At 44.0% G+C, this 15167-nt stretch overlaps 1 protein-coding gene and 1 long non-coding RNA gene across 2 annotated transcripts in view; both read left to right on the top strand.

Moving 5' to 3' along the window:
- The window catches only part of muc2.1 (mucin 2.1), a 31679-nt gene extending 30974 nt beyond the window's left edge, over nt 1-705 (top strand). Inside the window, exon 46 of the mRNA XM_079582376.1 lies at nt 437-705. Within this exon, the coding sequence (XP_079438502.1) occupies nt 437-644 (208 nt within the window). The 3' untranslated portion in view covers nt 645-705. The remainder of the gene's footprint in view (nt 1-436) is intronic.
- Nucleotides 1-15167, top strand: part of LOC306982338 — a 342720-nt gene that overhangs the window by 234490 nt on the left and 93063 nt on the right. The window lies entirely within an intron of this gene.

The following is a 15167-nucleotide window of genomic DNA, read 5'->3' as shown; positions in this document are numbered from 1 at the left end:
AACTTATCTATCACATCAATAAAGTCAAGTGTAAATCGGGCCCATATGGATATTTTGTCGCAACAGATTGTTCAGTAGAAGTAAAAAAATGGCAGCTGTAGCAAGCGCTAGCTAACCGTTAGCATTAGCCCGATGCTAGCATGTAGCATCAAGTTAGCATTCTCCGTTTTTCATGTATTTTTGGGCTGTTGAACCACTTTGCTCCTCCCCATGTCTTTGTATCATTATTTAGTAGAAATTATATTCACGTTTCAGCATTTGTTACAGTAGTTTTTGAATTAGAGAAAATTTACATTTTTTCAAAATTGTTTTCCCCCTTAACTGTTTTCTAACATGACCATATATGGGCGATTCCAGAGATGCCGTCTGTATCTATAGTATAACAGGTACATTCAACTTCTGTGCATTCTGCTAATGCTGTTGTTCACACCTTCAGATACTCAGCTGCGGCGGACAACATGCTGCACTCGTGCGCCTGCTGTAAGGAGACCCGCTTCAGTAACCGCACAGTGGACCTCCTCTGTCTGAACGGCGACGTGGTGCACCACAGTTACATCCACGTGGAGGAGTGTGGCTGCGGACACACTGACTGCACCAGAGCTGCACCGCTGGGCCGCAGGAGACGGAGCGCCACTCTGGTGTGACAGGAACAATATGCAAAAGCTTTGGAAACTGCCATAGTATGTATCTGTAGCCTTAGACTAATAAAGCATCCTACAAAATCAGCCTGGAATAGAGTGACTTTCTTTTGAAAATGAATTTTGCCATGATTACAAAAAGCAGTTTTGTTCTGTACATGTATGGCCCCTCCTGGAACCGCCACCTTAAGGTCAGCACACACTACACGACTTTTCTAGTCGTAAACGATTTTATATAGAATGGGGGGTCCACACTACACGACTCGATTCAGTGCGATTTTCAAACGTCTGGGGGTTCACACTTAACGACTGAGAATCGTAAGAGCGACACATGACACGATTCTGACAAACAGCTGATGTTTTATAACACAGCGCGTCTGTCGTCTCTACGGCTTCCAAAACGGACCCCAAATCTGCAAATATAAGCCTGTGTTTGTGAGCGTGGGATAATGTGTGTGTCCCGATTGGTCAACGGTGTCAACAATGTCACAACACCGCAGCGCTAGCTTACTGCTACTACGAAGCTTCAACTGGGCTATAGTTCTGTCACATGGAGATAAAAGTTGGCCACAGGAAGAAGCGGGACGTATTTCAATGGATTAAATAAGAAAAGGAGACGGGCCTCAGCCATCGAGATGGAGGAGAAAGCGGGTAGAGGCGAGCGGAGAAAGCGGGTAGAGGCGAGCGGAGAAAGCGAGAGGCTAGCCGCCGTTAGCGGCGAGGTGAAGCTAAACAGTTCGTCTCCAAACACAGTAAGTGCCGCTAAACTCTGTTCGTGGTTGAAATGTAGCCGGAAAAGGTGGTTGTCGTGAACTTTTGGTGATATAAAGTTGTGCTGTTTTGTGTGTGGCGCGGCGGTGTTTTCTGTCTTTATATCTCTCTGTCATTCACATTTGGGACAGTTAAATCACCCACGTTTCTCCCGTGCGTCCAAAATCGGGCTTAAAAATCAAACATGTTTGATTTCCTACGACTGGAGTCTAGTCGCGTCTTTCTACCGCCCACACTACACGATTCCAACGTCAGTCCAGTCGTGACCCCCCCACACTACACGACCCCCCCCACACTACACGACCCCCCCCACACTACACGACCCCCCCACACTACGTGACCCGACTCCGTGTGACTGCCTTCAACTAGACGCGACTCGATTAGACTCGGCACGACTGAGAATTAGAGCGAAATCGGGCATAGAAGTCGTGTAGTGTGTGCTGACCTTTAACGTGGTGGAGGGGCTTGAGCGCCCGAATGATCCTGGGAGCTCTGTTGTCGGGGGCTTGGTGCCCCTGGTAGGGTCCCCCATGGTAAACAGGTCCTAGGTGACGGGTCAGACAAAGAGCGGTTCAGAAGCCCCTTATGAGAGACCAACAGGCCCGGTTAGAACCATGAGGCCGTCCCTCTGTGGACCCACCACCTGCAGGGGGAGCCATAAGGGGCTGGTGCAATGTGATTTACGACCCGGAGATGGAAAAGTGGAAGAAAATTCATGGATGGATGGACAATAACATGAATGGGCTTGACCATGTCCAGGGGCCTCATTTATCAAGCTTCCGGTCCACAAAATGAGGCCAGAACTTTGCGTAGCCGCTCCTCTGCACCAATGGTGGCATTTATAGAAAACAAACTGGACGTGAAACATTGCGCTCCTCTTGCACTATTCGCTACTTGCACATAACCCATAATGCTTTGCACTTTGGGGGGTAGCTACGACCTGGACGACCTTTAAGTGCGAGTGAAGCTACAAACAAACAATGATGCCAAACAACTTCTGCTGTGCTCGTAATTGCTCCAACAATCAAAAACATAATCGGGAACTACAAAGCACTGTGCACGAAGTTAACAAGAGATCTTTTCCCGATCCACTTTTCAAAATCAATAGATAAAAAGGTACAGATTTTCTTAAGATTTGGTTTAATTGGATTTCTTTTTTAATGGTATTTGGAAGATTAATATTAGTCTTTTCGATGACAGCTTGCAACACCATATTGTTTACAGCAGCGAACCCCCCAAGGCGCAATGTATTATGGTATTGTGCAAATAGCGAGTATACTGTAGCTGCTGTGTGAGGTACGCACTTTTCAGAAACACTGCTGAGAGACAGGGAGGCGAGGAAAGAGCGAGGGAGGACAGTGTAATGAAGTCATGTTTAGTCTCACGCACAGTTTGATAAATGAGGCCCCAGCTCAGCGTAGAATGTGTCGGGGCAGCCGTTGATGCAATACAATGAAGTTAGGCACACACCTACAATTATGGGTAAATAGTATGACCCCATACGGTTTGTATGTGCCGAGTCCGTCAAATGTTTTTTGCTGCAGGTGTAGGTGGAGGAGGGCCTTCAGGAATCTAACGTTAACAATACATGTCAGTGGCCCGGCCATGCAGACTCCCTGCGTTTCCAATCCAACACAAAGACATGTAGCCTGGGGGTCAGTGTTAGTCTGCGTCCCGTGAGCTCCGGCCGGATCAAGCTCCACAGTTCAGACGCACCAAACGGGAAAGAGAACGACAACAATATCCGTATTTTCAAAGTAAATACCCTCCGAGAGGACTTTTTTTCAACGAAAATGTCACTATTTCACACAAAGTGCCCTCGATAATTCCCTCTGGGGAGTTTGTTATCACATAAACAATCACACAACCCGCGCATGAGGGGGGCACAGGTTTCATGCTTCAACACGGCATAGCTCGCATGCTCATGAATAGTTGTTTATTATTTTATTGGGAGTTTTATTTCTCAAAGTCGTTGCTTTGTGCGCGTGCTCCTCAAGGAGCTGGAGCACTGGCGGAGAGGACCGGGGCGGACTGAGGTGGAGACAGTGGGCGTTGATGTCGCAGGCGTTCGCAGTCGGGGGGGAGCGGAGCAGAGCTGAGCGCACAGGCGGATGATGCGGAATCTGCCTCTCTCCACGTCTCTCCACGTGCATCAGGAGAGACGAGGAGAAATAGGGAAATAGTGAATCCTTTGAAAACTATGAAAACTACAATGAATTTGACTCATGTTGCTGACAAGCACATGTCCCAAACGCATCAATACTCACAAACCCCAGTCTCCTGACAGTAAAACACAAGTAACTGCCCAGAGGCAGTGAACCTACAGGAGCATTTCACTGTGATGGAGATGAAGTAGCAAATAGTGTAGAAATACTATTTTATCTTATCTTCCGTGTTGCCAGTGCTTAATTTGATCCCCCGTTTGGGAGAACGCATTCCCCCAATTATTTTTTTCCAGGGAAATATTTAGGAGGAGCTGGCAAAAAATGTATCTGATATAATGGTGTTTAAAGGGACTATAAGGAGTTTAAAAATGTTAAAATTAAGTATTTTCCTCCCCCTACATGTTCCAGCCATGTCCCAATGTGTAGAATGAGCTCAGACCTGTTCACCACAACTGCCTCTAAAATCCTATACGGTCACTCAAAAATATGTCACTTCGGCCCGAATTGCCGTAATGCACGAGCTTAATATAGAAGATGCAGTTACACATGTGGCCTGAGGTGGCAGTAGTGAGTATAAAATGGCGAACTTGCTTCCAGACCCTTTAATGAGAGTGTTCCGGCAAATGTTTTGGCCTGTTCCCCCAATCCATCACATCAGACCAAAAGTGTTCCTGAAAATACTAATTTACAAATTAAGCACTGCGTGTTGCGTAAAATAAGATGAAGTTTAAGATTTAGATCAGGGGTGTCAGAGATGATTTAATCCGGCCCCTGCCCTGTAGAGCATAAATTCCAGAGTATGTAAAAAAAAAAAAAAAAAGTAAGTCTCTGGCCCATTCCTGTGCGGAGTTATACATTTTTAAAGAATAACCAGAATGCTCATTCTAGCCACTAGGGGGCATTACATTAAAAAAAAGGATAGAGTTCCACACGTGTCCAGCAGAGGGCACTGACATAATAAGAGCTCAGGATATGAACAACACATTATATAGCCATGTGGTATATGGACAGTCTGCCCCAGGGCGGCTGTGGCTTCAATAACAGTTTACCACCACCAAGTGAATGAATAATGACGACTGCACTTTCAGGACTTGTGACACAGGCTTGTAAAGTGCAATACAAGTGTAAGCCGTTGTCATTGATGAAGCTACAGTTAAGTTGGGCTTAAGTTGAAGCTAAAGGCTAACACGCTATAAAAAATGGAATAAAAATATATAGCGATAAAAAAATTAAAGTAGGACAAGATGGTTTATATGCAGATTAGTTTATATTTGAGGCACTATTTCAAATTTTATAATGAAATAAAAATATAAATGAAATGAATGTTAGCCTTTAGCTTCAAGACAAACTCACTGATCCTTATAAACACAGACGTCTCCTCTACGGAAATATTTACACTGTACAGCAACTTATTAACCTGCAGGAAGTGATCATCTACCTGAAACTCACCGTCCACCACAGAATCTGTAGGAAAAACGATGATTCGAACAGGTCTAAGCTCATCTTAATGGAAATTAATAAGAACAGGAAGTACAAGCGCCCACAGCTTCAGCTCAGAGGAACTAGCGTAGCCACATTGTGCAACAAGCTAATTTCGGCCCCGGACCCAAAATGAGTTTGACACCCCTGCTTTAGATGAATGACAAGAATGACAATATAAATGGAATATTTCAATCCAGGCGGCACTTTTTAAAGTATCGGTCCTCAAGCTTAAGCATCGATACTTTCATTTAGATTAATATTTATGTATTTTCTGATATAATACTATATTTTTGTGCGCAAAAACAGCTTTTCCTCCTGCTGCCTTCTGCCCTTCTGCCCCGGCGTCAGCCCCGCCCCCTTTTCCCCTGCACGTGCTGAATCTGCTCTCTCTCCACGCGCTCTCTCCGCGTCCACAGTAAACAGAACAAGCACGGCCTGGCGCGGCAAAAAAAGAGAAAAAATACTGGAGCTATTTTAGCATAACAGCGAGTAGACACGATGCAGAGACAGTCAAGTGTTCTCTGCATGTAAAGTGTCTAGCTAGTTTTGTCGACAGATGAGTAGGGAGTCTGCTAGCCTAGTTTATTTTTTTCCTTTCATCTACTGTAACTGGAGTCAGGTAGGAACTCCGCTGGTAACACGTGAAAATAGACTTTATCTGGTGAAGGCAACCATGGTGAGTGTACAGTCATGATTATGGGAGTCATTTCAACGTCGCCAAGCAAAGAAGTTTGTCTGGTGTTGTTTTTAACTGACGTTCTTTGCATTTACGTAGTTGATGTCGTTCAGCTACGAAGGTGTTCGTGAAGAAACAGTACAGTATCCACACAGTTAGCTCAACTGTAGCCCCATTTAACCACAGCAAATCCACTCCACGGACGCCTCGCTAGCAAACCGTTATCACCCGGCAGTGCAAGGACGGTTGTCGGCTCATGGTGAGTACAGAAATCCTCTCAAATTACAGTATCAAAGTTGTTTAATCAAAACGGCATTACTATAACAGCTAGTTTTAAATGTTAGTGCGCCTATCGGATTATAATTCCCAAGTAAAGGAAGTAGACATGGTGCTAGCTAGTGGGGGGAAATAACAGTGATTTTAGCCTACTTCTTGTGGTTGGTAGATTGTATAGTTAACCTGCAACCATTTATATGTTTATAGCGTTATTCTGATTATTATATTATTTCAATATAATGTACTGATATTTACTTGTTGGGTTAGACTGAAGTACAAAAATACAGCAATATTTTTAGAACTGAATAGAGAACAGCTTTGATACTGTTAAGTATTTATTATACCATGGTCTGGGTGAATACTCGACTCTGATTGGCTGGTGGGTGCTAACAAGCGTGCATTATTTTCGTATAACCGCACACGTAGTCCGGTAGTTAAATCACTGGGATATCACTCCGCTGTGGCATCGCCATAGCAACGCATGACACAGCTGAATCAGATAAACACGTAATTAGTGACTGACAGGAACGTATGACATGGATTTTGTGTTAATTTCAACGTTTTTGGCCAAAACAAAATGTTTAATAAATGTTTGTAGAGGAGAGTGAGCAGCTAGGTTAGCTACTGTTAATAACATATGAGCTTTACATTTCTATTGAAAACGGTTAAGGCTATTCATCATTTTCAGGCGTACATAAAATGATCCTGCATTTAAGCATATTTGTCTGGATTAGTAAAGTAAATATTTATTATAAATGTTACGTTTGTGGGACCATGGTATAAACGGATTAAACAACGAGGAGCCGCATTAGACGTTATAATGCACTCCGCTGCGCGTCGTGGTGTTCTTGACTCCGCGTCGTGCATTATAACCGTCTAATGCACGGCTCCGAGTTGTTTAATCCTTACTTATATCCTAATTATCTAAACTACTTTTACAAAATACTAATAGATATATATAATATATAATATTTCTATTTAAGAATTGGTGGACCAATGCCATTAAACGACAGAGATAAGCCCTGGTATTCCATAATATTACATCATAGAAACTACGGGTGTCCTGTGAGCAGAGACCACTTCATTTGACTGGCCAGACTGGATTCATCAGGAGGCTGGAGCTGCAAAGAACCAGGAGAACTTCTCATCAATCCTGAACTATGGGAGACTACTTCAGACTGGACCTACACATCTGCAGGTTGGCTAAAAGTAAGTTGTTGTATGTTTTTTGTTAGACGACCAGTGTTGTGTTGACACAACACATTCTATTCTATCTGTCCTAAATCTTTAGGACAGATAGATCTTTAGATCTGTTTCAGTTAGTTGCTGCTCTCTTTGTATCTATACTTAATGCTATCACTCCTGATGTATCAATAATCATTGTTCATATTCAGAACTGAAATCCAAATTGAAAAGAAGAGTAGTGTCACTGTGAAATTGACTTCTTTTCATTATAATGTTGTAAATCTAATTTGGTAAATACACTGATTATTAATAGATACATATTTTTTTTATATGTTTCCCAGTGTTTGTTGGTCAGAAAAGTCCGGTCCAAAGAAATGACTCGTGGCTAAACATAGTTCGCTGCTTTATCTGTACCAAACTCTAATAATGTTTAAGTAAGCTACTGTATATGGATCTTTGGTTGATAAGTTGGATCCAAAATCAATTTTTTGATGGTAGAAATGTAACAAATGCCATCAACTGGCCTATATAAACCATCAACCCTTAGATTAGATTGTTTACTGGGTTTAAATAATCCTACAGATGTTGTATGCTATTTTGTGTAAATGAATAACTAGAAAATTTAATCATTTGCATACAGAAATAATCTTTTTGTTAAATGAGAAATATATTGTACATATGAAGAAAAGTGAAATAGATAAATTGTCATGACTTGAACAAAAAACCTATAAGCCTGTCTTTTAAAACAGGTCAGGTCTTTTTATTGCAGTTTGGGAACATCCTTGGAGACCACTAGATGGCGAGCCACCCCAACTGAACATTGGAGCTGGATCTATCACTAACCACATGGACTATCGGCTGAGGTAGGACCGTATCAGCTGAAAACTTTAGATCCTGAGTGCACTCACTAGTGACAGACTTGAAGGGTATATTTTTGGGTTATTTTAAAGGCGCCATTTTATTATTTGTATCTCATTGTATATTGTATTTGTGGTTAGACTTCTTGACAACTTTCACTAAATCAATTGATATTTTCTTACATATTGTCTGTCTTTCATTGTGACTACTATTACAACATTTAACATCTTTATGAACCTAGTATTCATGTAAATTCCAAAGTGGGTTACACATGCACATGTGGACTAGAAGCAGAATCAGTTGTGTCTTTTTTTCCCTAACCCAGCACTCCTGCATTTACATGACCTTTATACGTTATACCCAGAAAATTGAATATTTACTTTTTTTTTTGCACTTGCTATAAAGCACCTGTCTTGTTAAATGGCTTTTTTGGTGTTCATGTAAGCCAGAATATAGAAGACTTTTTCAGCTGTTGATACAATAAAAAAATCAATTAAAAAAACTACTCCCGGTATTGGTATCGGCTCGATAGCGACTTTTTTGCCCCACGTATTACTTGGTATCGGATAGAATCCCAAATGACTGGTATCGCCCATCCCTAATAGAATAAATAGAATATAATAGCTTTAAATGAATCTGGCCTATTGTCTAAACTCTAAAGGCTTTGATTTTGAAGTATTTTGTCAGGTGTAAATTATATTGCCAAAGACATTGTTATTGTGATATTTCTTTTACATACTGTGATACAAATGTTTGTTCACATCACCCTGCCCTAATGTTTAAATCAATAAGGTGTCATAGAAGTCAGATACAGCAAGTCAAAAGACCATCTGGACTTAACTTGCAAAAATATCATCTGAATATCGATATTGAGATATTGAAAAAGAATATTCATTTGATAATAATAATAATCTATCGGTTTTATATAGCGCTTTTCTGGACACTCAAAGACTCTTTACATTGCACTATTCATTCACTCCATACTCGGTGGTGGTAAGCTACTATTGTAGCCACAGCTGCCCTGGGGTAGACTGACGGAAGCGAGGCAACCAGTCTGCGCCATCGGCCCCTCCGACCACCACCAACCACTCACGCACTACATTCACTAGGCTTCCTGGTTTTCCCAAACGGTTTCCCATCCAGGCCCTTCCCTGCTAAGCTTCCAAAATACATTTGACAGACATATAATGGTGAAATGTAGTAAAAGTGAATGAATAATCGTTTCCAAAGTCCTCTGGATAAGTGTTTTTATTCCATTTATTTGTATTATTGTCAGTATTAGTGGGGGCACTAACACAAATGAAAGACAACATGTTAGTTTATCCTGAATCATTAAACAGTGTAAACATTGGCTTTTGAAGTTTATTGAAAATAATAACCAAAATAATAAGAAAAAAAATTACACTTGATTAAATACATGAAGCTCAGTGCTCACTTCTGAAAACCATTGATTCGGGTTAGATAACGAGTTCCAAAAAAAAAATAACAAAGAAATCTTTCAGGCAAATGTAACTCAAAAATGATGCTTGATCTTCATTTTTTCATGCATTTGAAAAGACCCTGCCTCTTCACCTCATATGGTACATTTTATTTTTAAGTTATAACAGCTATGCCTTGGACATATACATTATTCATTGCTGTGCATACAGAAATCATAGAGTAAAAGTTCCATATATAAGATTCAAAGTTGCAATAAATCATCACATTTTGTTTCCTGTTCTTAAATGTGTAAAAATAGTAAGACTGTCAGCACATCTTTTTACCAGATCTTGTTTTTGATTTGGATCTGGACTAAACATCTGTGAAGATCTTGGTGAGAACCAGCAGAATCAATGTGAAGATAGACATGGAAAGCGCCGTGCCATGTAGACTCCGTCCAGAAGATTCTGAAAGAAGAAACGTAAAAAAACAATTATTAATATTGAAAATGATGTCCAAAGTAGCAATCAGAAATCATCTGTGGTACATACGTGCAGACACACTGCCCGGTATGACACTCAACACAGTGGATTTAAGGAGTTCCGTCTCCAACTGTGAGGTTGTTGTGTTTGGTAAAGGAGTTTGGTTTTGGTTTTGGAACACGAGGGTCGAATTCACCACAACTGAGCCACTCCTGCAACAATTCCGCACAATGTTCACCATGGTCATTGGAAAAAAAAAAGCCAATTGCACAAAGTGTATGATGCACTAGCTTACGTGAAGGAGGTGACAAAGCTGCGTGAAAAACTGTTCCCATAAAGACCACTGCAAATTCTGTTAACCTACAAGAAAATAAAAGCTTAATACAAACAAATGTACAAATACATTTTACGGCTGTAAAACTTTACTTACCTCACTGTTACAACTGTTTTCTAGAGCTTGATAGGCCTGTGAGTTTGAATTTGACAGATCTGACTCAAAATTTTGGTTCAGAGAATACTGAAGAAGAACACTTCCCTCATTGCCCGATGGAGGATCAGTACTGGATGTTGTAGTCGTGGTAGTAGCAGTTGTAGCGGCAGTTGTCGTAGTAGTTGGAGGAGCAGTTGTTGTAGTAGTTGGAGGGGCAGTTGTGGTAGTAGTTGGAGGAGCAGTTGTCGTTGTAGTTGGAGGAGCAGTTGTCGTAGTAGTTGGAGGGGCAGTTGTCGTAGTAGTTGGAGGAGCAGTTGTTGTAGTAGTTGGAGGGGCAGTTGTGGTAGTAGTTGGAGGAGCAGTTGTCGTTGTAGTTGGAGGAGCAGTTGTTGTAGTAGTTGGAGGAGCAGTTGTCGTAGTAGTTGGAGGAGCAGTTGTTGTAGTAGTTGGAGGAGCAGTTGTCGTAGTAGTTGGAGGGGCAGTTGTCGTAGTAGTTGGAGGAGCAGTTGTCGTAGTAGTTGGAGGGGCAGTTGTCGTAGTAGTTGGAGGGGCAGTTGTCGTAGTAGTTGGAGGAGCAGTTGTCGTAGTAGTTGGAGGGGCAGTTGTTGTAGTAGTTGGAGGGGCAGTTGTCGTAGTAGTTGGAGGGGCAGTTGTTGTAGTAGTTGGAGGGGCAGTTGTCGTAGTAGTTGGAGGGGCAGTTGTTGTAGTAGTTGGAGGGGCAGTTGTCGTAGTAGTTGGAGGAGCAGTTGTCGTAGTAGTTGGAGGGGCAGTTGTTGTGGTAGTTGGAGGGGCAGTTGTCGTAGTAGTTGGAGGAGCAGTTGTCGTAGTAGTTGGAGGAGCAGTTGTCGTGGTAGTTGGAGGAGCAGTTGTCGTGGTAGTTGGAGGAGCAGTTGTCGTAGTAGTTGGAGGAGCAGTTGTCGTAGTAGTTGGAGGGGCAGTTGTCGTAGTAGTTGGAGGGGCAGTTGTCGTAGTAGTTGGAGGGGCAGTTGTCGTAGTAGTTGGAGGGGCAGTTGTTGTAGTTGGAGGGGCAGTTGTGGTAGTGGTTGGAGGGGCCGTTGTGGTAGTAGTTGGAGGGGCAGTTGTCGTTGTAGTAGTTGGAGGGGCAGTTGTCGTTGTAGTAGTTGGAGGGGCAGTTGTCGTTGTAGTAGCTGGAGGGGCAGTTGTTGTGGTAGTGGTTGGAGGAGCAGTTGTTGTGGTAGTTGGAGGGGCAGTTGTCGTTGTAGTAGCTGGAGGGGCAGTTGTTGTGGTAGTGGTTGGAGGAGCAGTTGTCGTGGTAGTTGGAGGGGCGGTTGTCGTTGTAGTAGTTGGAGGGGCAGTTGTCGTTGTAGTAGTTGGAGGGGCGGTTGTCGTTGTAGTAGTTGGAGGGGCAGTTGTCGTGGTAGTAGTTGGAGGGGCAGTTGTCGTTGTGGATGGCGTTGTTACAACTGTTAAAATGACCATGGAAATCAGTAATGTGAACAATGGATCCATCAAAAGACTAAAGTTACTGTTTGACGGATCAACTTACCAGTCGTTTGTATCGACGACGTGTCAACACCGAAGTCTGATAGTTCTGTAGAAGCAGCCGCTTTCAAAGTATCCTTTGCAGTTTCTGCATTGGGGGTAGAGCCTTCAGCATAAATTATATTAAACTGTGCAATCACGGAACCTTTGCTGTGTAAAAGATACACAATTTATGTCACAAACACATGTTAATGTATCGTCAGAACTGACTTAAAAGCACAAAGTCACACCTGAAACCGGTGACGGTGACGCGTTTAACAGTGGGGTCACTACTGAAACTTTGTGTCAGCTACAAAAAGAAAAAGCATTAATCTGTTAGAACTTTATTTTTCATGGGAACAATTTATTCTTAAACAGAAAAAGTGAAGGATTTTCTCTTACCGCCTTTTCAAGTGAGTCTGCTAAATTCTTAAATTCAGGTGAACTGGGGTCCTTGAGTTCTTCTGTGAAAGTCTTTCCCGTCATGGTTAAGCTCACAGCAATACTTGGCGAAGGAGCTGATGTAGTTGTTGGAGGGGCAGTTGTTGTGGTAGTGGTTGGAGGGGCCGTTGTCGTTGTAGTTGTTGGAGGGGCAGTTGTGGTAGTGGTTGGAGGGGCAGTTGTGGTTGTAGTGGTTGGAGGGGCAGTTGTCGTGGTAGTGGTTGGAGGGGCGGTTGTCGTGGTAGTGGTTGGAGGGGCAGTTGTTGTGGTAGTGGTTGGAGGGGCAGTTGTTGTGGTAGTGGTTGGAGGGGCGGTTGTCGTGGTAGTGGTTGGAGGGGCAGTTGTCGTGGTAGTGGTTGGAGGGGCAGTTGTCGTGGGGGTGGTTGGAGGGGCCGTTGTCGTGGTAGTGGTTGGAGGGGCAGTTGTTGTGGTAGCTGGAGGTGCAGTTGTGGTGGTGGTGGTTGGAGGGGCGGTTGTCGTTGTAGTTGGAGGGGCAGTTGTTGTAGTAGTGGTTGGAGGGGCAGTTGTGGTGGTGGTGGTTGGAGGGGCAGTTGTTGTAGTAGTGGTTGGAGGGGCAGTTGTCGTTGTAGTAGTTGGACTGGCAGTTGTGGTGGTGGTGGTTGGAGGGGCAGTTGTCGTTGTAGTAGTTGGAGGGGCAGTTGTCGTTGTAGTAGTTGGTGGGGCAGTTGTCGTTGTAGTAGTTGGAGGGGCAGTTGTCGTTGTAGTAGTTGGACTGGCAGTTGTTGTGGTGGTGGTTGGAGGGGCAGTTGTCGTTGTAGTAGTTGGAGGGGCAGTTGTCGTTGTAGTAGTTGGAGGGGCAGTTGTCGTTGTAGTAGTTGGAGGGGCAGTTGTCGTTGTAGTAGTTGGAGGGGCAGTTGTCGTTGTAGTAGTTGGAGGGGCAGTTGTCGTTGTAGTAGTTGGAGGGGCGGTTGTCGTTGTAGTAGTTGGAGGGGCAGTTGTCGTTGTAGTAGTTGGAGGGGCAGTTGTCGTTGTGGATGGCGTTGTTACAACTGTTAAAATGACCATGGAAATCAGTAATGTGAACAATGGATCCATCAAAAGACTTAAAGTTACTGTTTGACGGATCAACTTACCAGTCGTTTGTATCGACGACGTGTCAACACCGAAGTCTGATAGTTCTGTAGAAGCAGCCGCTTTCAAAGTATTTCCTGCAGTTTCTGCATTGGGGGTAGAGCCTTCAGCATAAATTATACTAAACTGTGCAATCACGGAACCTTTGCTGTGTAAAAGATACACAATTTATGTCACAAACACATGTTAATGTATCGTCAGAACTGACTTAAAAGCACAAAGTCACACCTGAAACCGGTGACGGTGACGCGTTTAACAGTGGGGTCACTACTGAAACTTTGTGTCAGCTACAAAAAGAAAAGCATTAATCTGTTAGAACTTTATTTTTCATGGGAACAATTTATTCTGAAACAGAAAAAGTGAAGGATTTTCTCTTACCGCCTTTTCAAGTGAGTCTGCTAAATTCTTAAATTCAGGTGAACTGGGGTCCTTGAGTTCTTCTGTGAAAGTCTTTCCCGTCATGGTTAAGCTCACAGCAATACTTGGTGAAGGAGCTGATGTAGTGGTTGGAGGGGCAGTTGTTGTGGTAGTGGTTGGAGGGGCCGTTGTCGTTGTAGTTGTTGGAGGGGCAGTTGTGGTAGTGGTTGGAGGGGCAGTTGTGGTGGTAGTTGTTGGAGGGGCAGTTGTTGTGGTAGTTGTTGGGGGTGCAGTTGTCGTGGTAGTTGTTGGAGGGGCAGTTGTTGTGGTAGTTGTTGGAGGGGCAGTTGTTGTGGTAGTTGTTGGAGGGGCCGTTGTGGTTGTAGTTGTTGGAGGTGCAGTTGTCGTGGTAGTTGTTGGAGGGGCAGTTGTGGTGGTGGTTGGAGGGGCCGTTGTGGTGGTGGTTGGAGGGGCCGTTGTCGTGGTAGTGGTTGGAGGGGCAGTTGTTGTGGTAGTGGTTGGAGGGGCCGTTGTCGTGGTAGTGGTTGGAGGGGCAGTTGTTGTGGTAGTGGTTGGAGGGGCAGTTGTGGTAGTGGTTGGAGGGGTAGTTGTGGTGGTAGTGGTTGGAGGGGCAGTTGTTGTGGTGGTGGTTGGAGGGGCCGTTGTTGTGGTAGTGGTTGGAGGGGCAGTTGTTGTGGTGGTGGTTGGAGGGGCCGTTGTCGTGGTAGTGGTTGGAGGGGCAGTTGTTGTGGTGGTTGGAGGGGCAGTTGTTGTGGTAGTGGTTGGAGGGGCAGTTGTTGTGGTGGTGGTTGGAGGGGCCGTTGTTGTGGTAGTGGTTGGAGGGGCCGTTGTCGTGGTAGTGGTTGGAGGGGCAGTTGTTGTCGTGGTGGTTGGAGGGGCAGTTGTCGTTGTAGTAGTTGGAGGGGCCGTTGTCGTTGTAGTAGTTGGAGGGGCAGTTGTCGTTGTAGTAGTTGGAGGGGCAGTTGTCGTTGTAGTAGTTGGAGGGGCCGTTGTCGTTGTAGTAGTTGGAGGGGCAGTTGTCGTTGTAGTAGTTGGAGGGGCAGTTGTCGTTGTTGTAGTTGGAGGGGCAGTTGTCGTTGTAGTAGTTGGAGGGGCAGTTGTCGTTGTAGTAGTTGGAGGGGCAGTTGTCGTAGTAGTTGGAGGGGCAGTTGTCGTGGTAGTAGTTGGAGGGGCAGTTGTCGTTGTGGATGGCGTTGTTACAACTGTTAAAATGACCATGGAAATCAGTAATGTGAACAATGGATCCATCAAAAGACTAAAGTTACTGTTTGACGGATCAACTTACCAGTCGTTTGTATCGACGACGTGTCAACACCGAAGTCTGATAGTTCTGTAGAAGCAGCCGTTTTCAAAGTATTTCCTGCAGTTTCTGCATTGGGGGTAGAGCCTTCA

This window comes from Gobius niger (assembly GCF_951799975.1).
Source record: "Gobius niger genome assembly, chromosome: 24".
Lineage (NCBI taxonomy): Eukaryota > Metazoa > Chordata > Actinopteri > Gobiiformes > Gobiidae > Gobius > Gobius niger.
The sequence above is the reverse complement of the archived record's forward strand: the minus strand, read 5'-3'. Positions and strand labels throughout refer to the sequence as shown.